This window comes from Phoca vitulina, unplaced genomic scaffold (assembly GCF_004348235.1).
Source record: "Phoca vitulina isolate PV1807 unplaced genomic scaffold, GSC_HSeal_1.0 scaffold3, whole genome shotgun sequence".
Taxonomy (NCBI): domain Eukaryota; kingdom Metazoa; phylum Chordata; class Mammalia; order Carnivora; family Phocidae; genus Phoca; species Phoca vitulina.
Genome location: NW_022589706.1, coordinates 84875437 through 84901092, shown reverse-complemented (window position 1 = coordinate 84901092; position 25656 = coordinate 84875437). Strand labels below are relative to the sequence as shown.

The window sequence follows — 25656 nt, the reverse complement described above, 5'->3', positions numbered from 1 at the left end:
CAGTTAACTTGGTCAATTTTAAGTTCCCCATAAATCGGATGCTGAGGCACATTTTTTTGAGGTCAATATGGTTCATTATCTTTTCTACTGGTTTGTTTAGAGATGGTTACATTCTCACTTTTTTAATCATGTGGCTGGCTCCAAATCAATTACCAATTACTGCCAGTATATTATTTCCCATAGACAAGCATAAATTCCCATTATAAATAAAATGATGTTTTTAATCCTTGTTTTTTAACAACTAGGAAGGAATCCATTATTCTCCTTAATTCTCTAAACCTAAACTAATATTTGTCACCAATAAGTCACTAATTCACAATTAACAACATAGTCCTCTAATCTTTCATGATTTCTATTTCCACTTGTCTAAATCTAGGAATGACCTATCATTCGAACTCATCTGATGTTTTTTTCTGAGTAGAATTCATAAGCCATGCAATCTAAATGCCATCCTTTGCTCAGAAAAGCAATAATGTAGATTTTTAAAGAAAATAGTTTCGTGGGCTTGCATCTAATTGGTTAATGAATTACAGCCCACTTCTTTTTTAAAAAATTAAATTGGCTTAAAAGGACAGTTATCTGAATACAAAATTTTTATGTAAGAATAGAAAGTCAAAAGACATGAAAGGATGAGGAAGTCATGCTAGCTATATCATTTCTGAAAGTTTGAACCAATCTCATGGATTTTCTTGATTTCTTTTTTTTTTTTAAGTCTCTGTGTGTGTGCATGTGTGTGTGCGTGTGTGTGTGTGTTTAAGATTTTATTTATTTGGCAGAGACACAGCGAAAGAGGGAACACAAGCAGGGGAAGTGGGAGAGGGAGAGGGAGAAGCAGGCTTCCCACCTAGCAGGGAGCCCGATGCGGGGCTCTATCCCAGGACCCTGGGACCATGACCCAAGCCAAAGGCAGATGCTTAACGACTGAGTCACCCCGGCGCCCTGATTTTCTTGATTTATGATTCCACTGAACACCTGAGGTCTTAAGACAAATTTTGGATACTAGTATATCAAACATGAACTGCCTCATGACCTCTATAGGAAAGTGCCTTATTTTCACAAATACTTACTTGGCCATTGGATGGACAGCAATTCCTCGTGGCTGAGAGATGTCCTCCTTAATGATTATTTCACGATGTTTTCCATTTAAATCACTCCCTTCAATGAGAGATTTCCTAAGATGCATGTAATATAGAGGAGCTTGTTATATCAACTTTGCTTCTTAAACAAACATACTCCTTTTGCCTGTTACTTACTGAAATGCAAAGATGAGCATTCTAAACTACCTCCATCACATGTGTGCACACACATACACACACTCTCAACACAAGTAAGGGACATCATACGTACACACATGCACACACATCAGGACATACACCCACGAATTCTATTATTTTAAAACAGTCTTTTAATCAGCATCCTAATATTTATCCCACACAACTAAAATACACAGTGAAAGGATAAGGTAAGAGGGGACTGTGTCAGGGGCCTGGCAGGGACAAAGCCAGAGGTGTAACCACCAACCCCTTTTCTTCACAACCTCCCAGCTCCTGCTGAACCCAGTGAAAGCCAGAGGGGAGGAGTTACCATCTTTATGGTCACAGATCACAGGAAGGAGAGAGAGCCCGCTTCGAAGGGCCACAGAGACAGCCAGCACAAGGACAACAGAGGGGAGATTTCTGTTGACTTAATTTTCTTCCATATGATTCTAAGACAAATGGGAGTACTGAAATATTATTTGCTAATCTTTACATTAAAAAAAAAATAGGGGCCCCCGGGTGGCTCAGTCGTTAAGCGTCTGCCTTTGGCTCAGGTCATGATCCCAGGGTCCTGGAATCGAGCCCCGCGTTGGGCTCCCTGCTCGGTGGGAAGCCTGCTTCTCCCTCTCCCTCTGCTGCTCCCCCTGCTTGTGTGCTCTCCCTCTCTCTCTGTCAAATAAATAAATAAATAAAATTTTAAAAAAAATAACCCTTTGGAATCTGGCAGAGGAGAAAATCCTCTTTTCCTGATTTTTCTATCTATTTGTTAAACTGACCTTTATTGTCAAATAAATATTTACTGAGCACCTACTGTGTGTCAAGGATTGGCCTAAGCATTGGAGACAATAGTAAACAAAACCCTGTCTTTGTCCTTACAGAGCTTAGAGTTCAGCAGGAGAGGGACAGGGAATCATAGTCTAGAGAATGTAAAGAATGCAAGTGGCAGACTCAGACAGATGCCTTATTCCAGCATGCCCTCACCCTGTGTACCAACCTGGGCTTCCAAGCAGCATCCAGGAGCAGGCAGGACCGCAGGCTGAAGGGATAAGAAGAACCTCCCCTCCCCACCCCATGTTGTCTGCTCAGCCTGTTTCCCTACTACAAACTAATAAGTATAATTATCTTTGATTCATTCAACCAACATCCGGAAAGGCCTATCCCTTGCTCTTGTGGGCAATGTCCGCATAAAACAGGCCTGCCCAGAAACACAAGGCAGAACTATTCTCTCCTCCCTGTTCTACTAAACACTAAGGAGGTCTCTGGGTGGTTTATTCCAGTGTACTTTCTAGCCAGTCGGTGGGGAAGGAGCTTCATCTAGTCCTCCTCATAGTTTCTATGCAGGAGACAGGCAAAGGCAAAATTGGCTGAGGGCCTGTGCTGGTCAAGGACACTGCGCAAACTACCAATTCAGGGCGCTGGATAATTGGAAGCCATTTGTACAACAGAGCCCCTTTTAAAAGATAATTCTATTCCCAGATGAAGCGATCGTCGGGAAGGTACTGCTGGGTGGAAGGTATTTTTGAACTCAATGTGTCAAATTCACTCAATCACAACTGTCACTGAGCCTGTCCCTGGGTGGGAGGGAAGGAATTCTGAGGCCACTTGCTTGTGACCAGGGGAGACAAAACTGTCAGTTCTGATCTCACTGTTACATCACCTCTAAATTCTTACTGTTTTGGCAGGAGTGAAATGATGAGAATCAAGATGGACATAAGCTCCTGACTCTGGATCTGTCTTAGGCGGGATTGCTGGAATTTACTTTCACAGCTCTCAGAGGGGTTCACCCAATAATACACCTCTATTTGATTCAGCCAGGAAGCAAATCTCTAACTCCAGTGTGGGTAATGAGAAAGCAAGGCAAGCACGGACATTTGGGTGCACACGAGTTCAAGCACGACCCTTGATCTAGTGGAGCATCTTTCTCTTTCTTTCCATGATCTAATTGGTCTCGATGCCACGGGGATGCTCCAAAACCCACCCTGTTCCCAGGGCAGGACTTGTCCATCCAGAACCCTAGAAGAGTGATTTATACCTACTGGTAGGTATAAATCATGAGCAAACATATATTTTTGCCCTCCTGATTCATTTTTACTGGGCATTTGACTTTAAGAATCAGCATTCCTTAATGCTAAATAATAGCATTGCCAGCAGAACGATCAATTAGCTTCCTTCCTACAGTGAGATGTTAATTTGACTCTGTCTTTTCCTCAGCCAATATAAACTGTAAGCATCCACTTGGGTTCTTTTAATTGGCTAAAAGTTACCATAGAATCTAGTATCATGAGCTTGGAATCTCAGTTATTTAAATCCAATTTCTAGCTAATATCAAGGTTTTCAAGCTATAAACCTCTCATTTCCAGACAAATGAAAGGTTTTCTTTTAACAGCTGCCGTTAGAGGGAAGAGGACTTAGAAGGGCTTGTTATTACCGAAGTCAATGAACTCGGGAAGTTGAGGTCTGATTCTCCAGGACACAGAGGTGCGTGACTATCTCCTGAAGGCATTGCCTTGCAGTAGGTACCATGGGGCCATTAATCAAACACTGAAAATTAAAGGTGCCATGCAAATGTGGGAAATACGAGAAGACCTGGCGTGCTCGGAGAGGCCCGGAGTGGCTCACATGTGCTGTCCTGATCAACGTTTACCTTTCTGAGAACAGCCGCGGACAAGCTCTGTTATTATGCACAGCTGACATTTTAAAACGTCCTTTTAAGTAGGTTCAACACAGAGGAGGCTGTTATGGCTGTTATGATTTTTGTCATTACTACAACTGAAATTCCAGATCTACTTCTTGCTGGCTGCTTGCCATTGGGAAAGGTATCTTACCTCTTTAATTCTCCATTTTTTCATCTTTAAATTGGGGATAAGAAAACTTAGCCTTTTGAGATTTACAGTGTCTAATGCATTTCAGTTACGTAATAAATAAATATCCAAAGAATAAAGGAATAAAGGTATGATAAGTAAACAAACAAAAATGAATGAATGAATGAAAATGGACTTACCCTGGATATAAAAGTACCATATTATTGATAACTGTAAACTGCACCGGCGGCACAAGTAGCTCATTTTTTAAACACCTTTTGTTTCCCATGGATTATCCAGACCAAAAGATTTTTCTGGGACATAGGAAACCTACCCCCAAGCATATAAACCTGTTCCCTGGGACTTCTCCTTCTGGGTTGGGACCGCTGACTTCATAGAGGTGAAATCCTAATTAATTCTATCTTCTTTTACTTCAACACAGTTGCATAGGTTGACTACCCTTACACTCTATGGCCTTAAGTTACTCTGAGAAAACATCCTAGAGCACAGCGAATTTCTAAGACTATCTTGGGTCAGCTCTCTGTACTCTGTGGTTGGCTGCCTCTCTCGGAAGCAAGGAGTGGGCTCTCAGTAGCACACATGAGAGATGCAGCCACTTCCCTCCTCCACCTTCCTCCCACCGCCACCATTCCTGGGGCTCACACAAGCCCCACACACACCAAGTGCGGCTGCCCCCCCCTACAGCCCCAAGAGCAGTACGCCCAGAGGGCAGAAACATCATAGCTTCTCTCTAGTTCTGTTCTTTACCACATCAGGGCAAGTAGACCATCTCTCCAACCTCGTGAGGACTTGGCTCACAACTCCCACGTTCAGCCTTGCTCCCTCCTTCATGCTTATTCACGGGGAGACAGCATGTGCCTTCTAGTCTGTACAATGAAGGGGTTGGGCTAGTTGATTCCCGGAGCCTCTTCTAAAGCTCCCTCTGGGTGTGTACACCCTTCCGTTGGCAATTATTTATGGACCGCCTTCTTTGTACATCTCTTGTACTGACATGTAGAACAAGCTTTTGTACTGGGTTTTCCTGGGTCCATGTGCCTTAGCTCCCTGGCTAACATGTGAGCCGACTGCAAAGATGGACACTCCTCATGCTCCTTTGCATCTCCCACGTTACCCAGGATATGGCCTTATCCATAACAGATGCTCAAAGGGTGCTCACTGATTATATTCAGACAGGCTTTGCATTTCTCTGATTACCACAGCCTGAAGTGCAAAAACACATGTTACTTTCTTGGCCCTCACAATTCTCCCTTGGATACAGATCCAGTCTTGGTGAAAGGAGGACCATCCTGCTTGGTAGTGTGGAGGGAATGGAGGGAATGGAGGGAACATTAGGGGCATCTTTCCTCCAGTCCCACCCAAGCACCCAGCATTATTTTCTTGGGTTCAAAGTGGAGGACGAGGCCAGCGGTATCACCTATGTCACCATTCCCATCCCACGTGGCTTAAAAGTGAAGGAGGAAAAAAAAAAAAAAAAAGTGAAGGAGGAGCCCTACCCTCTGTCCGTCCAGTAGAATTTACGGTCAATCCAATCGATGGCAAGACCTTCTGGCATATCTACTGCTTCCTCAATAAGCCTTTCTCGCTGGGAACCATCCCTATTAGCTCTCTCTATCCACTTCAGGGTTGTATGGGCGAAGTATATCTACAAAAAAGAACATAGGCATTTCTATCTGATTTGTTTTTAAAAATTAATGTGGCATATATACAAACATGGTTAGCAAATCTTCAGATCATATAGTGTAATCATTAAGAGATTGGCTTTGGAGATAGACACACCTACAACTGAATTCCACCTCCCACCTCTGCTGCTTCCCAGATGTGTGTAAACAAAGCAAGTTCCTCCATGTCTCAGACCCTCAGTGTCTTCATATATATATATATGTGCCTGTCCCTGGCATATATTTCTATTGCTACTGGGTAATTCATTAATCTTTGATAATTGGTCAATAACCAAGCCATTGTACTTGAACCCTAATGGCTTCTACTGTCTGAAAGGGAGCAATGATAAGCAGTTTAGTGGGGGCCTCAAGCTGGGCTGCGACTTCCACCGCTCAATCCACAGCGCTGCACTTCACTGCAAGTCTGGATACACAGGTTCCTCTCCTGGTTTGGGCCCTTCTTTGTTTAATTGAGTTGGCCAAGTCATTAACCTCAATTTTCTCAACTGGAAAAATGACAAAGTTAGACTAGGTATTTGCTAAAGTTTCTTTCATCTCTAACCATATTTAATTTCTTTTTAATTAATCCATCTTATTCAACAGAACATAACTTGCAGGTGCAAAGCTCCTTTTCAGTCTCCTATGCAGACTAGCAAACCGGTACAAGAATTTTGTGAGAGTATTAAAAACTGCCATGGGTCAGCTGATAATTTAATGATAGCGTTTGTGGAATTTTAGCTGAGTAGGTATATGTACCTAAACTTATAATCAATGATGAGAATGTTCATAAAATGGTAATTCATTAGCTAATGGGTTGTCATCTTTCTAGATAAGATAGAAAAGGTTCTATTCCATAATACAAAAATGAGTACCTCTCATATTAAAAAAACACTAAGCTAGAGCTCTTCTCAAACTCAAATGTGCACACGAATCACCTGGAAATCTTGTTAAAATGCAGGTTCTGCTTCAGGGGTCAGAGCCTGGGAGTCTGCAATACTAACAAGTTCCAGGTGAGGTTGATGCTGCCGGTCCAAGGACCACAGTTTGAAGAGCAAGAACATGAGAACTTGACCAGGGAAATGAAAAACAGCGACATGACTACAAGTTCATTCTAGGTCTCTTTATTCACCTTATACAAAATGCTGACTGTGTAGGAAAAAAACTAGTTTGGTAATAAATGAATCTTGAACTGATTTTTCCTATTAATTATTTTCTTTCTATTAATATAATTCTTCCAGGGAGTCATATAAATTCAGTTCAAGGAAAAGAAAGGAGGATTTTTTTTTGCTAGTGTTTAAGTATAAAACTTCTATTTGCAAAAAGAGTTATATTTGGCTATCAATCCATAGCAATTAAACACAGAATCAATCAGCTTCACTCTGTCTCTTTTGACCATTTACCAGACTGCTTCAAATCAGGAAAACACAAAAATACAAAGCTTAGGGACGCCTGGGTGGCTCAGTCAGTTAAGCGTCTGCCTTTGGCTCAGGTCATGATCCCAGCGTCCTGGGATCGAGCCCCGCATTGGGCTCCCTGCTCAGTGGAGAGCCTGCTTCTCCCTCTCCCTCTGCTGCTCCCCCTGCTTGTATGCTCTCCCTCTCTCTCTCTGTCAAATAAATAAATAAAATCTTTTTAAAAAAATACAAAGTTTAAAATTCTAGGAATGAATGCACTATCTAGTAATAACTAAATAATTAATTAATAACTACGTAAATTTATAACTACTGGGTGATTAAACTCCAGAAGACACCATAACATATCATTTCAAGCACATTCTAACCTAGCACAAATATAACCCACCCCAGCCTCCCACTCATTCTGCTATTGGCAAATAACTAAAAACCTATTTATGGCAGTCCTCCTGTGTGTACAGCACTGTGCTAGCCTCCCAACCTCATCTCCAAAGAGGAAACTAAATTTAAGATCCTGCTCAGTCATTCCCAATAAAATGTCTGAGTCGCAGTAAGGGCCAGGGTAGGGTTATGAGAACAGAAGCATCCTTAACATTTCCCAAAGTATGCTCCAATGTCTGTATCTACATTTTTCTGCGCCTAATCATTCTGAGCTTAGCAGAGGATTGTCAAGTAGCTCAGGTCATCTGTTAGGATAAAATCCTCTACTCTGTCCTTAAACCATAGCCACATCTGCTCAAGAGACAAAACCATACCTTATTTTCCACAGGGTCGTGATCAAGGGCAAAAACCATTCCCATTTGCTGGCTGAGCAGGGTTCTATAATCTGTTCCATCAAAATGCATGTGTCGAATATCTTGAGAATTGGCAAACAGTAAAAATGGTTGTGGTCCTGTTAAATTCAAGTATGCCTCCATTTAAAATATGCCTTGGAACCCAGTAAGCACTTCTGACTTTTCCTTTTCATTGTACCCTCTTTCTGCAGTTCTTGTCTTCTCTATTTCCCACAGTGTGGTGTAGGTTAAGACAGGCAAAAAGATTTCTTCTATGAGGTGACATTCTACCAGAATTCCATTTTACTGGATTCCCCTCTGTCTAGGTGCCTGCTTTTAAAATGCAAATTACTTATAAAAAGAGCCAGCATTAAACAGCCAACACCATAGCTAGATGATGCAAGTCTTAGTGCCATAATCTCCTTGATTCACACGTACGGAAACATACTAATACTAGCAAATTATATTAATTCATGTCCAAATAAATACCCTTCTCTGACCTGAGCACTTCTGAAAGAGAGGCATGATTATCTGAGTTAATAGCAAGACCCCTGATAATTTTCAGAGCTCAGATTATGCTATATTCACTAAGGCTCTAAGATCTTAAGAGTATTGGGGTCTAAGGCAAGTTCTGCAGGCTCCTCATTATGTTATCCCAGATTATAAACATAATGAACCTAGGGAGAGATAACATCAATTTGGTATAAATCTAGGAATCCAAGGCTGGTCAAAGGACACAAGAGATAGAATGTCAGAAGATGAAAAAATTATTCAAGCATTCAACTGCTTATTAACTCTTGACATAAAAAGGACAGAATCTGTCAAAGTATTATGATGGTTACATTCACTGAAGAGATGAAAATCAAATCAATCAACAAATATTTATTAAAAGCCTCTAAACTATGAAGTCTTTTAAAACTATTCTGGTCATGATTTTCACATATATGGGAATGCCATACTTGATGTAATGGCAAATCTTTGCTGAGTGCTAATGAACTTAGAAACATTCCTCAAAAACATGGTTATTTATTTATGTGATTCTTATTTATATTTACAATGTGATTTGTTTTCTATTTCCAAAAACAAAAAATCGGACGTTCCACTCAGAAGCTAAAAGCAATTTAACTCCCCACCTTCCTAAATAAAATGTTTTCACATAATCTTTTTGCAGACACACTTTCAAACGTCCACAGCACCAACCTGATGCCACACAGCTTTTTTTGTCCAGTTGTAGATCATACCCAGGAAAGCAACCACATTCCCAGGAAACTGGGCTGAGAGGAACGCAGAGCTGGCTACAGCCCCCATTATCAGGTGATGAACAGCCTACAAAAACAAGCACTTGCTAATGATGCCACGCCATTCAAAAATATAATAATTTTTCATCAAAATATTGAGTGAACCCAGTATATGTAGGTTTTTAAAACCATTTCCACAATCTTTTATACTGCTGCAATCAAGGTTATTTTTCAGTGACTAGGAGCAAAATGTCACCGTATTCTATTTTCCTATAACCTCATAGCTTGAATGTTAACCCTTCACATCCCAAAAGCCCCTGTCCTCCGTTCTACAACTGAGCTTGAAGACCAAGTGCACCGACAGTGGCTGGAATAAGAAATATATTTTGATGAGTTTGACAGCTGGTCCAACTCTTGCTAGTGAGTAATATATTTTTTTCTCACATATATTTTTGGCCTTGTGATTTTCTTTTTGCTTTCTTTACTTAAAAAAAAGAGCCACACATAACTCTTATGCTAATTTTAAGTTACATCCAGCCCTCTATATGCTTAAGTCTCTATGAAGATAAAAGTAGAGAGGTATTTATTAGCTGCAAGGAATAGGCTAAAAACTCTGCGTCCATCATCTTGCTCAATGCTGGCCACAAATCCAGGAGGCAGGGCTGACTAGCTTCTACAGATGAAAAAAATGAGACTAAGGGAAGGCAAGTAACTAGTCCAAAATAACATTGCTATTAACAGGTAGTGCTACTTCAGAGCCCTTGCCCGTAACTACTACACTATGCTATCTAAAAACAAAAAAACACACAAGTAAAAACCTGATATAAATCTATATATTACTCTGTTGCACAAATATCTTGTAATGTGTGATGTTGGAAAGTCTCTTCTCCTTTATAAATAAGATCAATCTTTAGGTGTCATTCAGAAAATTAATGATTTCAAACGAACAAAAAGTAAATTAACTTACCACTACATGTTTTTCCATCTGTCTCAAGCACTGAGCCTTCAGGACAAAAACATACGGGACCATCTGATGTCAGAACACAGTCATGGCTACATTTGGATGTATTGCTTGGACAGGAAATTAATTCTAATTAATGAAGCATAAGGTCAAGATTAGTGTTAAATCAGATTTGTGAAAATTTAGCAAAATAACTGCTAACAAAAATGCTATGCTAAAAAGAGTAAGTTAAACCAAGGATCAGACATTTATGAAATGCTGTGGTAAGGGAGATGTAAAAATAAAGAAAAATCTCAAATCTAAAAAAATTTAAGAAAGACCTCATTTTGGAAAGTGCTTCTAGCTTCCTCTAAGTTTCTTTTATGTCAAATAATATTTTCAAAGTTATTAGTCATCAAAATATTTTAAATGGAACTTAGCCAAATGATTTGCAAGTTCATCTGGAAAACTAATTGTATATGTAAAAAAAAATTAAGAACATTGTATGAGCATGGTTAGGTGTAGGAAGAGAATGAAAGGCTCTTAACAAACATCAAAATATATCATTAAGGAGCATTAACTAAATGAGTGCAGGAATAGACAGAGAGGACAATAGAACCAGAGAGAAAGCTCATTTTAGAAGACTCAAGTATGCATAAGAATGTAGTATGTGGGGGCGCCTGGGTGTCTCAGTCATTTGTTAAGCATCTGCCTTTGGCTCAGGTCATGATTCCAGGGTCCTGGGGTTGAGCCCTGCATCGGGCTCCCTGCTCTGCAGGAAGCCTGGTTCTCCCTCTCCCACTCCCCCTACTTGTGTTCCTTCTCTCGCTGTGTCTCTCTCTGTCAAATAAATAAATAAAGTCTTTAAAAAAAAAAAAAAAGAATGTAGTATGTGATAAAGGTTTTTTTTTTTTTAAGATTTATTTATTTATTTGAGAGAGAGAGAGGGAGCATGAGCGCGTGCATGCACAAACTGTGGGAGGGGGGAGGGGGAGAGAATCTTCAAGTAGACTCCCCGCTGAGCACGGAGCCTGATGCAATCCCAGGACCCATGAGATCATGACCTGAGCCAAAACCAAGAGTCAGATGCTTAACCGACTGAGCCACCTAGGCACCCCTGTGGTAAAGGTATTTTAAATCATTGAGCATGTAAAAGATCATCCAATATGACACATAAATAACTGAGAAATGATTTGGGGCAAAAGTTAAATCCCTACCCTACACCATACGTCAAAATAAATTCCAAGTAAATCAAAGATTAAAATATAAAATATGTGTACCATAGAGGTCTTAAAAGTTTTGACAATCAAGTGAGATTATGCATGTCATGCTTGGCACATAGTGGATTCTATAACAGATTAACATCATACACTTTAGTATATTTGCCAACAGGTAAATCACTTGGTATTAGAAGAAGGGCAAGTTCCACAGACAGGCACAAATGTAGTGGGTAATTTCCAAAAAAATTCATTACCATCTATTTTTAAATGCCTTAAATGCCATGAGCACTTATGACACTCAGACTGACCTATTCACCATCATTTCTGGAACAGGACTAGACAATATACATGGCTTTAAACATTAATTTCTACTTAGTTATGTTAGTAGATTCAATAAGAAACCTATAAGAAGGTACCTGAGTATATGATCCTAAATTGAAAATGGGCATGTCCATATAAATTCATAGTATATTTCTCTTTTTTAAAAGTGTATTCCTAGCTCTGATGCCCCAAAAGGCTAGACACAATGACTAACTTAGTAGCAGATTATGTTCTCTAAATAACTTTTCTCATTAAAAAGAAGCACTGCTCTTTAAGAAATTGCTAATGCCATGTCTAGAACATAGAATATACGAGACAAGCCTGGAAAATATGTCCTATGAGATAACAAGGCAACTACTGAAGACTACTGGGGTCTTTGAAGAGGCTCCCACTGGCCAAGGAGAAGACAATTTGCTCATCGGTAAGGATAACAACTGCGATAGGTTGAACCATATTAAAAATGTTAAAAACCCATGAGTTCATAATAATATTTAATTTTTAAAAAACACTCACCATTCATCTTTGAAAAGTGTTAAGGAACCATATAGTTTACTTATATAAATAAAGAAAGAAGAAAAAAATCCAACATTTATCCTGCATTTAATGTAAGAATTGTATCTTGAGGTAACAAAAAAGTTAATGAGAGAAAGTGCTCTTTATGAAGCACAACTAAAACTAAATAATACAACTAGATATCACCATTTGAAACCCTTGGTGAAGTAATAGACCTAGTATATTATTGTTAATGTCTGCTACAACCATTTGCTGAAAGACTATTGGACTCTTGTCACTCCCAACCATCTTAGTGTCTTCTTTTGTTTGAAAACTGTCCTGTACCTAAGGCAGGAAGATGGTGGCCTCACAGAACATGAAAAAGTTGCTGGAATAGATCAACTCTAGGCTCCAACCCATTATGAAGAGTGGAAAGTGCGTAGTGCAGTACAAGAAAACTCTGAAAATGATTAGATAAGGCAAACAAAAGTGGTCATCCTCACCAACAACTCTTGTCCGGCCTTGCAGAAATCTAAAATAGAGTACTGTGCCATGTTGGCCAAAACTGGTGTCCATCACTACAGTGGCAATAACATTAAATTAGGCACAGCATGTGGAAAATATCAGAGAGTATACACACTAGCTGTTAATGACCCAGGTGATTTTGATATCATTAGAATTATGCCCAAAGAGCTTTCATGGAAGGTGTCAGAGTAAGAAGATACTAAGCTCATCTCATCCCACGGATACACCTAGAGAACACCCACATCAGTGTAAATAACCCAGAAAACAACCTGAAGACTAGCAGAACAAACTCTCCACAGCTAGTTGTAGAGACATAGCTGGGAACAAACTGACATGGCAAGACATCCCTTGGGAGGGAGTGCCACTGCAAGCACGAAGAATGGAGAAGAGCAGACCCCACCACAGGTACCCCAAGCACAGGGAGACCCACACTGGGAAGATGAAGCTCCATTATATTTAGCTAGGAAAACCAGAGGGGCTTGGCTCAACACCAGGGCCTTTCAATACCAGTGGGCTCAGCTCTGGGAGAGCTGGAGGGCAAAAGGAAACTGAATCCCAACCCTTAAAGAGATAATACAACAAAGAGCCCCACTGAGATACAGCATAAAAGCAACAGTTAGAAAAACACCTGGAGTATACAAGAAGGAGATTTATTTACTAATCTCAGAATGTTCGCAGAAGGGGCAAGGATCTTTAGGAGACTTCTCTAAGAACAAAAGAGCTGGCTAGTGCTATTTCTCTCCCCCACTCTCTGGCCCAGATACACAGACACCTGTGGGAACCAGTAGTGCCAATACTCTCCACCTAGCTTACTAACAACACACCCTGCCCTCACGCTCTCCTATAGACCCTTACTGCATCTAACCTGCCCTAGGCAAGAGTTCTCCAAAGTGGCTCAACAAAATTGTCATTATGCAAGCAGCCCAGTCAGGGGTCAGCACCACTCCAAAGGGACTCCTGTCCTGGGAGAGGGGAACATAAGCACACACACCAGTTTGACTACAAGTCCAGCAGTAGGCTGGGGTAGACAGCAAGTCTGAATGCAAGCCCCAGCCACCACTGAAAACCTCTCAGGAGACAACACAGGGAGAGTTTGGTGCAGCCACAGCTCTGGCAAACACCTGTTGTGACCCAACTTAAGCCCAAAGTGGCTCCAGACTGACCCATTAATAACACAGGGACCAAGGATGTCCACACCCACTATTTTATTTATTTAATACAGGAAATCTTAGCCACAGCACTTAGACAACATAAAGAAATAAAAGTATCCAAATTGGTAAGGAAGATGAAAAACTCTCACTACTTGTAGATGACATGATACTATATAGGGAAAACCCTAAAGACTCCACCAGAAAACTATTAGAACTCATAATTGAATTCAGTAAAGTCACAGGACACAAAATCAATGTACAGAAATCTCTTGCATTCCTATATACTAATAATGAAGCTACAGAAAGTGAAATTAAGGGGGAAAAAATCACATTTACAAATGCACCAAAACCAATAAAATATCTGGGAATAAATTTAAACAAAGAGGTGAGGAACCTGTACTCTAAAAACTATAAAACACTGATAAAACAAATTCAAGATGACACAAAGAAATGGAAAGACATTCCATGCTCATTGATTGGAAGAACAAATATTGTTAAAATGTCTCTACTACCCAAAGCAATCTACAGATTTAATGTAATCCCTATCAAAATACCAAGAGCATTTTTCACAGAATGAAACTAAAACAAATAATCCTAACATTTGTACGGAACCACAAAAGACCGAATAGCCAAAGCAACCTTGAAAAAGAAAAACAAAATGGGAGGTATCACAATCCCAGATTTCAAGATATACTACAAGACAGTAGTAACCAAAACAGTGTGGTACTGGCACACATATAGACACATTGATCAATAGACCAGAATAGAGAGCCCAGAAATAAACCCACAACTATATCATCAACAATCTTCGACAAAGGAGTCAAGAATATACAATGGGAAAAAGACAGTCTTTTTAACAAATGGTGTCAGGAAACTGGACAGCTACATGCAAAAGAATGAAACTGAACCACTCTCTTTCACCATCCACAAAAATAAACTCAAAATGGATTAAAGACCTAAATATGAGACTGGAAGCCTTAAAAATCCTTAAAGAGAGCCCAGGCAGTAATTTTTTCACATAAGCCACAGCAATATTTTTTCTAGATATGTCCCCTAAGGCAAGGAAAACAAAAGCAAAAACAAGCTATTGGGACTACCTCAAAAGAAAAAGTTTCTGTACAGCAAAGGAAACAATCAACAAAACAAAAAGGCAACCACTGAATAGGAAAGATATTTGTAAATGACATATCTGATAAGGGGTTAGTATCTAAAATATATAAAGAACTGATAGAATTCAACACCCAAAAAACAAATAATCCAATTTAAAAATAGGCAGAAGACATAATCAGATATTTCTCCAAAGATGGCCAACAGATGGCCAACAGACACATGAAAAGATGCTCAACATCACTCATCATCAGGGAAATACAAATAAAAACAATGAGATATCACCTCACACCCGTCAGAATAGCACTACTGGATATTTACTCAAAAAATGCGAACTAATTTAAAGGGATACATACACCCCTGTATCTATTGCAGCATTATTTACAATAGCCAAATTATGGAAGCAGCCTAGGTGTCCATCAATAGGTAAATGGATAAAGAATTGGATGTGTGTGTGTGTGTGTGTGTGTGTGTGTGTGTGTGTGTGTGTGTGTGATGGAATATTACTCAGTCATAAAAAAGAATGAAATCTTGCCATTTGCAATGACATGGATGGGGCTAGAGAGAATAATGCTAAGAAAAATTAGTCAGAGAAAGATGAACACCATATGATTTCACTCATATGTGGAATATAAGAAACAAAACAAATGAACAAAGGAAAAAAGAGAGAGAGAGAGAAACCAAGAAACAGACTATTAACTACAGAGAACAAACTGATGGTTACCAGAGGGGAATTGGGTGGGGAGTGGGTCAAATAGGTGATGGGGATTAAAGAGTGCACTTATCACGACCAAAAAAAAAATGAACAACACAGGAACCAAATCCTTTCCACAACAAGTGAAGAGAGCCATTGCTGATAACTGGACTAAAGGCAAACATGGCTCAGTCACAACAACAGGGCACATCAAACACACACAGAAGACACCCCTAAATTGCCAGTTTCTGGTGAACAGGGGACATTGCACTACAGAGCACTACAGGACCTCTTCTTCATAAGGCCACTACTTTCAAGAGCAGGAGACATAGCTGACTTTCCTAACACACAGAAATAGATACGGGGCACCTGGGTGGCACAGTCGGTTGAGCATCCAGCTTTTGGTTTTGGCTTAGGTCATGATCTCAGGGTCCTGGGATCAAGTCCCACATGGAGCTCCACACTCAGCATGGAGTCTGCTTGGATGCTTTCTGCCTCTGTCCCTCCCACTCATGCTCTCTCCCTCTCTAAAATAAATAAATAAATAATCTTAATTTAAAAAAAAGAAATAGACACAGAGAGTTAGACAAAGTGAGGAGATGGAGGAACATATCCCAACTGAAAAACAGGACAAAATCACAGCAAGAGAGATAAACAAAAATAGAAATAAGCAATATGCTTTATAAAGAATTTAATGTAATGGTCATAAAGATATTCACTGGAGTTAAGAAAAGAGTGGCTTATCTCAGTGAGACCCCCAACAAAGAGATATAAAATATAAAAAAGAACCAATCAGAGATGAAGAACTCAGTAACTGCAATAATAACCCTAGAGGGAATAAATAATAGACTAGAGGAAGTATAAGAATGGATTAGTGAGCTGGAGGACAGGGTAATGGAAAGCAATCAAACTGTACAGGAGAGAGAAAAAAGAATAATAAAAAATGAGAACAGGTTAAGGGAACTCAGTGATACCATCAAGCCTAACAACATTCACATTATGGGAATCCCAGGAGAAGAGAGAGAAAGGGGGCAAAAAATTTATTTGAAGAAATAATTGCTATAAACTTCCCAAAACTGGGGAAGTAACCAGATATCCATATCCAGGAGATTCAGAGAGCCCCCAACAAAATCAACCCAAGGAAGTCCAAACAAAGATCCATAATAATTAAAATGGTAAAAAGTACTGATAAAGAGAGAATTTTAAAAGGAACAAGAGAAGAAACAGTTACATACAGGGGAAACCCCATAAAGCTATCAGCTGATTTTTTAGCAGAAACTCTGCAGGACAGAAGAAAGTGGCCTGAGATATTCAAAGTGCTGAAAGACTATAACAAGAGAAAAAGAAGGACTCTATATAATCATTAAGGGAATAATCCAATAATCCAACAATCCATCAACAAAGTAGGTTTAGAGGAAATATACCTCAACATAATAATGGCCATATATGAAAATCCCACAGCTAACATCATAATGGTGAAAAACTGAGGGCTTTTTTCCTAAGATCAGGAACAGGACAAGGATGTCTGCTCTTGCCACTTTTAATCAGCATAGAAATGGAAGTCCTAGCTACAGCAATCAAACAAAAAAAAAAAAAAAAAGGAAAAAAATAAAAGGCATCCAAATTAATAAGAAGGTAGTAAAATTTTCACTATTTGCAGATGACATGATACTCTATACAGAAAACCTTAAAGACTCCACCAAAAAAGTTCTAGAACTGATAAGCAAATTCAATAGCCATAAGATATAAAATTAATATACAGAAATCCATTGCATCTCTATACACTAATAATGAAGTAGCAGAAGGAGAAATTAAGAAAATAATCCCAGTTACAATCACAGCAAAAATAATAAAATGCCTAGGAATAAAATTTAATGAAGGGAGGTAAAAGACCTGTCCTGTGAAAACAATGATGAAAGAAACTGAAGATGACACAAATGGAAAGATGGTCCATGCTCATGGATAGGAAGAACAAATATTGTTAAAACCCAAAGTAATCTACGGATTTAATGAAATCCCTATCAAAATACCAACAGCATTTTTCAGAGAACTAAAACAAATAATCCTAACATTTGTATGGAACCATAAAGGACCTTGAAAAGCCATAGACTTCTTGAAAAACAAAAACAAAACTGGAGGTATCACAATTCCAGACATCAAGTTATATTACAAAGCTGTAGCAATTAAAACAGTATGATACTGGCATAACAGTAGATACATAGATCAATGGACTAGAATAGAAAACCCAGAAATGAACCCACAATTATATGGTCAATTAATCTTTGAAAAAAGAGGAATGAATATATAATGGGAAAAAGCAGTCTCTTCAACAAATGGTGTTGGGAAAACTGGACAGCTATATGCAAGAATGAAACTGGACCACTCTCTTTTGCCATATACAAAAATAAACTCAAAATGGATTAAAGACTTAAACGTGAGACCTGAAACCATAAAAACACTAGAAAAGAGAACAGGTAGTAATTTCTGTGACATAGAATGTTTCTTCTAGATATGGCATTGAAACCAAAAGCAAAAATAAACTACTGGACTACATCAAAAGAAAAGCTTTTTCATAGCAAAGGAAACAATCAACAAAACAAAAAGAAACCAATCTACTGAATGGGAGAAGATATTTGTAAATGACATATCTGATAAGGGGTTAGTATCTAAAATATAAAAACAACTGGTGCAACTCAAAGCCCCAAAAAACAAATAATCCAATTAAAAAATGGGCAGAAGACCTGAACAGATAGTTCTCCAAAGAAGACATCCAGATGGCCACAGACACATGAAAAGATGTGCAACATCACTCATCATCAGGGAAATGCAAATCAAAACCACAATGAGATATCACCTCATACCTGTCAGAATGGCTAAAATCAAAAATACAAGAAACAACAAGTGTTGGCAAGAACGTAGAGAAAAAGGAACCCTTGTGCACTGTTGGTAGGAATGCAAACTGGTGTAGCCATTGTGGAAAACAGTATGGAGGTTCCTCAAAAAATTAAAAATAGAATTACTATATGGTCCAGTAATTCCACTACTGGGTATTTACCCAAAGAATACAAAAACACTAATTCAAAAAGATACATGCACCCCTATGTTTATTGTCACATTATTTACAATAGCCAAATTATGGAAGCAACTCAAGTGTCCATCAACAGATGAATGGATAAAGAAGAAGTGATATATATATATATTTATATATATATATATATAAATATATATATATATAAAATAGAATATTACTCAGCCATAGAAAAGAATGAAATCCTGCCATTTGCAACAACATGGATAGATCTAGAGTGTATAATGCTAAGTGAAATAAGTCAGAGAAAGACAAATATCATATGAACTTATCATATGTAATACTTAGGAAACAAATGAACAAAGAAAAAGAGAAACCAAGAAACAGACTCTCTTTTTTTTATAAGATTTTATTTATTTGTCAGAGTGAGAGAGTGCAAGCAGGTGAAGCTGCAGGCAGAGGGAGAAGCAGGCTCCCCAAGAAACAGACTCTTAACTATAGTGAACAAACTGATGGTTACCAGAGGGGAGATCGGTGGAACCATGGGTGAAATAGGTGAAGGGGACTAAGAGTATGCTTATCTTGATGAACATTGAGTAATTTATAGAATTGCTGAATCACTATATTGTACACCTGAAACTAATATAACACTGTATGCTAATTATACTGGAAATTTTTTAAAAGAATAAAAATAAAGCAAAACACATATTTTTTAAAAAGAAAGAAATATGCCAGAACAGACTAGTGAAAAGTAAATCATGCAAAATTTTTCTTTATTAAAACTGGCCAGGGGCGCCTGGGTGGCTCACTCAGTTAAGCGTCTGCCTTTGGCTCAGGTCATGATCCCAGGGTCCTGGGATCGAGTCCCGCATCGGGCTCCTTGCTCAGCAGGGACCCTGCTTTTCCCTCTCCCCCCACCCCTGCTCATGCTCTCTCTTGCTATCTCTCTCTCTCAAATAAATAAATAAAATCTTTAAAAAAAAACTGGCCAGAGCTTGTTTAAAAAAGAAAAATAAAAGACTATTGAGGAACTTTATAATGGATGACAGAAAGAGAAATGACCAGATATTATGCGTCTCCTGATGGAAGTATAAACACACCTAGGAAGTATTCCTGCCAAAAAATGTCAAAGCTGAATCTGCTCAAGCCTTTATATCTAACTACAAGTTTGCAGAAAGCCAGGGACATCACAGAAGCGCGATCAGTAAAATCCAAAATGTGAGAAGCCACAGGGGAAAAAAACAGTTTCTTCAACAAATACTTGAAAGGAGAAAAAAACAGAGGTGAGGGAATCTGTAGAATAAAAGAGAAGTATTAAGCTAATAAAACACATTGCTCTTGTCTGGATGGTTATTCACACAATTCAACTGTTTAAAAAGACTTTTTAAGGTAAGTTGAGCACTGTCTAGACATTTGGTGTTATTAGGGAATCACTGCTAATTTTTTCAGGTGTGACAATGGTATTGTGATTATACCCAAAAAGTAACTGGATAATAGATGATAGCAGGGAATTACAGCTAATTGTTTTAGATATAATAATGTATCACGATTATGTTTTTACACACTTATCTTTCAGAGAGACATAAGAAAATATGGATAAAGAAACAAGAAATATATAGAGAGAGAGATCTATATACTTGTTTCCGAACCTTAGAAGTTTTGATTTAATAGGTCTGTGGTCCTGTCATTCATGTACATAATAAAACATCAAGGTAATTCTGATGCATACTGCTGATCAAGGACCAACAACCCAGATCATAGCCACCTTGGAAACATCACTGAAAATGAAAGAAAAAAATGCAATAAATACTTACGATGACACCGTTTCCCATCAGGAAGCAGAATAAATCCTACAGGGCATGTGCAATAATAAGATCCGGGGATGTTTTCACATCCGAGAGTACATCCATGATTCCAAAAGGCACATTCATTGACATCTATACAATGACAACAGTAAAACATAGTTATTTTTTAAAATAAATTGTAATATTGCTATTAAGTCAGCACAAAGTAGAATATCTCACACTTGCATTTGCTGTAACTGACCATGGAAAGACTTTTTGCTACCCTCGCAAAGAATGAAAGAAGTCAGTTCAATTGTCATGACAGCCATTTTTACTGTCACAGTTTAAACTTTCAAATATATCTGTATTTTCATACTAGAATTGCCTTCAGGAAAAAGTAGTACAATTTCCCATGAAAAGATGTACCCATTGAAGGCAGGGACTCTTGAAAGTCTTCTCAGAGCTGACAGGAGCCCTTCACCTGAATGTGGGTACATTCCCCAGCAGCTTCACTCCGGTTGAAACCCAGCCTTCCAGGCCACTGTTCTATGCTATAGCTCTCCCCCCAGTAGTCCCAGGTGAGCAGGAGACATATACTTAACTTATACTTCAATGTCAGGTTTACCTGACATCACACCCCAACTAATTCTACTGAATGTGTGCTAACAGCCATTGGATGCTTTTCATTAGTAACGCACTGGACCCACCTCCCAGGTCAAAGAATACAGTATTTCTCCTGGGTTCATTGAATTGGGCCTGAAGCCTCAAAATAGGAGGAGCCCCAGATAAACAGTCTTGGTGCATAGCTTCTCAAGATTCCTGCCAGACTTTATGGGATGTGGTGTAGGAGTCACTTACTCTTTGAAGATCTAATGATAGCTATGGAACTGCAAAAATTTGAAAATACTGACATTTTGCATACTGTCAAACCCACAGAGGTTTGTGGTGTCCACTCAGAGAATCCCTGCCCTATATCAAGCTCTGAGTAGCCTCTAAGAGTATTGGATCTAGGAACACAGCACATAAAGAAGATCTGAAAGTTATTACAGAGGCTTTAACAACAGAAGAAAAAAATAATTTTTCTGGGGAAAAACGGGGGGGATCCTCAAGTTGTTTTGCTTCAAGGCTCTGGATGACCCACTGAAGACCAGCCACTGGCTCAGGTGGGCTGTCCTTGCTTTGGGTAGCTACCCCCCTGCACGTTACCTTCACAGTACTTTCCATCTTGGCTTAAAGTATATCCCTCCGCACATGTGCACAAATGGGACTTCGAGTCTTGACCACACATGCTACCTCTGCAGTTACCTTTCCTCCATTTGCAGGGTTTCTGATCTAAAAGAGAAGATGGTTTACTTGGAGTGGAGATGTATTTTGACGGGGACACTGCTTGATCCCATTGTGGTTCTTAGAAGTCTAATTTCCCCGTGACAAGAGCAGGGGTGCTGTCTTTCCCCGTGGTGGCACTGCTCTGGAGCCAAACAGTGTTAGCCTGGATTCTGAAGCATTCGGAGATGCAGCCCACTTATTTCTCTAATTGTATTATTCCTACCAAAGCACTCAGGATTAGACATCCTAATTAGCTGGAGATTTCATTCCTTGGGTTATAAACACCAAACACTAGTAGCTTTTTCATTCTGCTTTACTTATTTTTTATAAAGATTTATTTATTTATTTTAGAAAGAGAGAGACGGAGAGAGAGCAAGGAGGAGGGGTAGAGGGAGAGAGAGTCTTAAGCAGACTCTGGGTTGAAAATGAGCCCGATGCCCAGCCGGATCTCACAACCCTGAGATCATGACCTGAGCCCACCACCTGAGTGGAAACCAAGAGTTAGGCAATTAAACGACTATACCACCCAGGCGCCCCTCTGCTTTACTTATTTTATATGTATGTATATTTATACATATACAATTCTATACATTTCTCAGTGCTCATCAAGATAAGAGTACTCTTAATCCCCTTTATTTCACTCATTCTGGTTTGCTTTCATAAAAAGAAAAATAATAAAGCACATAAACAAAACTTCTGAAAATGAAATATCTGTTTAAGAAACAAAAATCTTTAATCCTAAGAACATCTTTTTTTAAGTATAATAGTTATAGGTCCGATCTATATATATATTTAGCTGTTTTTAGGATCCTTATTTAAAGAACAACATCTTTCAGACTCAAAATATACCACTGCCATATGTCTTATCCCCAAATTTCTGTGTCCATTGCTGGTGGTATACCATGTTTTACAAAATAGCCCAGTGAAAATAGTAAAATCTGTTTAGTGAGGTAGGTGCTGGGGCTGGATTAGCCAGATAAATGGAACAATAAATGGACAACTTTGTACCTTTGATTTTCAGAGCCAGAGTCAAGAGACAAACTAGTAACGCATATATCCCTATTCCAATTTTGTTCCTTCTTACTTTTTGCCAATTTTAACAATGACAGGACCTTTGTAAAAAGTTCTGGGAAATACAGAGTTAATCCTGAGTCTGAGGGCAGATTTCAGGATCCAACTCAGGTCAGAACTCTGGCAAGAGGTGACAGCAGGGGAAGACTGGGGTCATGGATCCCGAGTCAAGGCAGGGTTGAGATCAATGAGAGTCTGTGAATAATGAGAAGAGCTAAGGACCCAACGGAAGGACTGCTAAAAACACAGTCTTGCTGTGAATGGCATAGGGAACAAACCAGCGAGAGCCTGAGCTCAGCTGTGCAAGAAGCTGAGACCATTCTCCATGTAGGGTTGTTCCTCTGGTCTCTGTTTATCTACTTATAAAGATGTCTCCTCACTCTGACTCTACCAATTTCCTTCTATTCCAAGTCACTAAACATTCCTCTTGACCAATAACACCATGACACAGTAAAAACATACTTTTTCCCTCTTGAAAATGTCCCTGGTGTGCATTGAGACTCCCTGGCATGTCACCCTTTAGAGATTCTGACTTGGTGAATCAAGAGAAAGGCTCAGGAATCTGCATTTTCAACTGAATCAGAGTGATTCTGCTGCCAAGAGTCTTCACAACACACTTTGAAAAACACCTGCCTGATGTACTATTGAAACATCCCGGCCTCCCCTCAATTACGAATACCTCTTTTTAGCAAGTCTGTGTTGTGAACTTAGTTATTTTAAACTTGTTTATTCAGATCTCATGACAGAATTAAATACAAAATCAATCTTGCTGACTATTCAATACTGTTGCAATATTACCTACTGAATCAGTTCGGATTTACACCGAATAGATTCTTGGATATTGATTCCAAGCATTTTGTTTCTTATCCATGCTTTTTCTACCAATCACACATATAGAGCTACATTGCTTTCAGGTCCCTACATGCTTTACTTACCAAATTTTAACTAAGCAAAATAAAAAAATAAAATGATCCAAATTTTAAAAGTAGACAAAATGCACCCACTTCAAATTTCTTAAAAAAAAACAAAACATGTATTTTTTTGAACTTTAATTTTTATAAAGTTTGCAAGGGAATAACAGCAATAAAAATACAGAAATGTCTGACTTGGCCTTTCTTTTTTTATTTTTTTAATATTTTTACTTATGTATTTCACAGAGAGAGAGAGAGCACAAGCAGGGGGAGTGGCAGGCAGAGGGAGAGGGAGAAGCAGGCTTCCCGCTGAGCAGGGAGCCTGATGCGGGGCTCGATCCCAGGACCTGAGATCATGACCTGAGCTGAAGGCAGATGCTTAACCGACTGAGCCACCCAGATGTCCCTGGCCTTTCTTTTTTAATTTGAAGATCTAACTGGCTTTATTAAATGATTCATGAATCCACCAGGACCCTATCTACCAGGTGAAGAGGCAGTCCTCTGACTTAGCCTTTTAAAGGCACCAAAGTGTTACCACTTTCTTGACATAACAAAAAATTAAGGAATTATGCTCCCTATAAATATCCCTTGTAAAAGTCTTGTCAAACCCAGCATGACAGGTGAGTACTGGATTAAGGACTAGGAAAACCAAGTTTTCTGGTTCTGCCTTTACATCGAATCATTATCTCTTTCACCTTGGTTTCCTAATCCATGAATTAAAAGTTTTGGAATAAATATTCTGAAATCCCTTACTTAAAAAAAAAAAAATTTATGGTTCTATACAGAATCAGATGTTTGTGGTAAATTCCTCTAAGTTTATACCTCTAAGGAGTCTCAAGCCTTAATTACTGTTTATAATGTGTTAATAGGGATTCAAACTGCTTATTGAAGAAAAACAATTAGTGTCCAGGGTACGGGAAATGCTCTATTACTCATCTAGCTCCACTATTATTTATTCCTTTTTTGTACTTTTCTCCTACCTCTCGCCTGCACTTACCTGTGCTCTGATCATCATCATCACCATCATCCCATTGTCATCACAATTATATATATGCTTCTTTTTTCCATTAACCAATAAGCTTCTTGAGGATAAGGCATGTAACCCATTCACATTTTATAGCCCAAACAGCACCTAGCCTGGTGCCTTTCACAACACAGGTATACTACAAACATAGACTTCAGGCACAAAAAAAACCCTATGATCATGTCACCTGCAACTTAACTCTTTTATTTCGTTTCTCCTTGAATTTCCAGTCAACCTTAGCGTTAGAACTCAGACTATGCTAGCCCAGTACCCCTTCCATGCTACCATGCTGCTGATGGTTTGAATGGTACTTATTAGCAATATATATCACTCTTTAATGATGAAGATGGCCAGGAAAGCAATCACCATTCTTCTCTAAATGGTTAGGCTGAGGATGCCACCTGAATTCAGGTGCTAAACACTTTAAAAGGTCATTTTAGGAAGTGGTAAAACATAGAGGATTGAGGGCTATATTTTTGTTTAATCTCCGTAATCTTCTGCTGTTCTTTAGCTTCAAATTAGGCCAAAGCTAGTGCTCAACCAGCTGCTGCTGACCTCAGATAACACCCCTTCCCAGAGCTCAGCAGTGTGGCTTAATTACCTCTGAGATCAAATTAAACCTCCTAATCATGGAGTTAATGTCCACCACAAACTGCGCCTTCAAAAACTGCCTGTCTAACACACAGGCTCTCGTGAGCTTTTCTACCGCCGAGTAAATCTATAGATTTTACCCTGGCCCAGTTCTGAAACAATGCGCGTGGGATTCCCCCATCGACTGATCAGCTTTCCTCCACCTCAAATTCAGGGTAAGACTCGCCTCAGCAACAAAGCCTTTCTAGTCTCTTCCATGTGAACCCATTCACTTTAACCAGTCTTATACCTCAGTATCAGCACACCCAGTAT

General features: G+C 39.0%; 1 protein-coding gene and 1 pseudogene across 2 annotated transcripts in view; one reads left to right on the top strand and one right to left on the bottom strand.

Annotated features, from left to right (window-relative positions):
• The window catches only part of EGF (epidermal growth factor), a 97432-nt gene that overhangs the window by 32363 nt on the left and 39413 nt on the right, over window positions 1–25656 (bottom strand). For both annotated transcript variants that reach the window (XM_032401007.1, XM_032401006.1), the window contains 7 exons: window positions 21628–21753; window positions 20452–20574; window positions 10127–10249; window positions 9122–9247; window positions 7904–8040; window positions 5572–5720; window positions 1068–1172 (listed from right to left, as the gene is read on the bottom strand). In XM_032401007.1, the coding sequence (XP_032256898.1) occupies window positions 1068–1172; window positions 5572–5720; window positions 7904–8040; window positions 9122–9247; window positions 10127–10249; window positions 20452–20574; window positions 21628–21753 (889 nt within the window). The remainder of the gene's footprint in view (window positions 1–1067; window positions 1173–5571; window positions 5721–7903; window positions 8041–9121; window positions 9248–10126; window positions 10250–20451; window positions 20575–21627; window positions 21754–25656) is intronic.
• On the top strand, window positions 12491–12905 carry LOC116630233 (annotated as a pseudogene).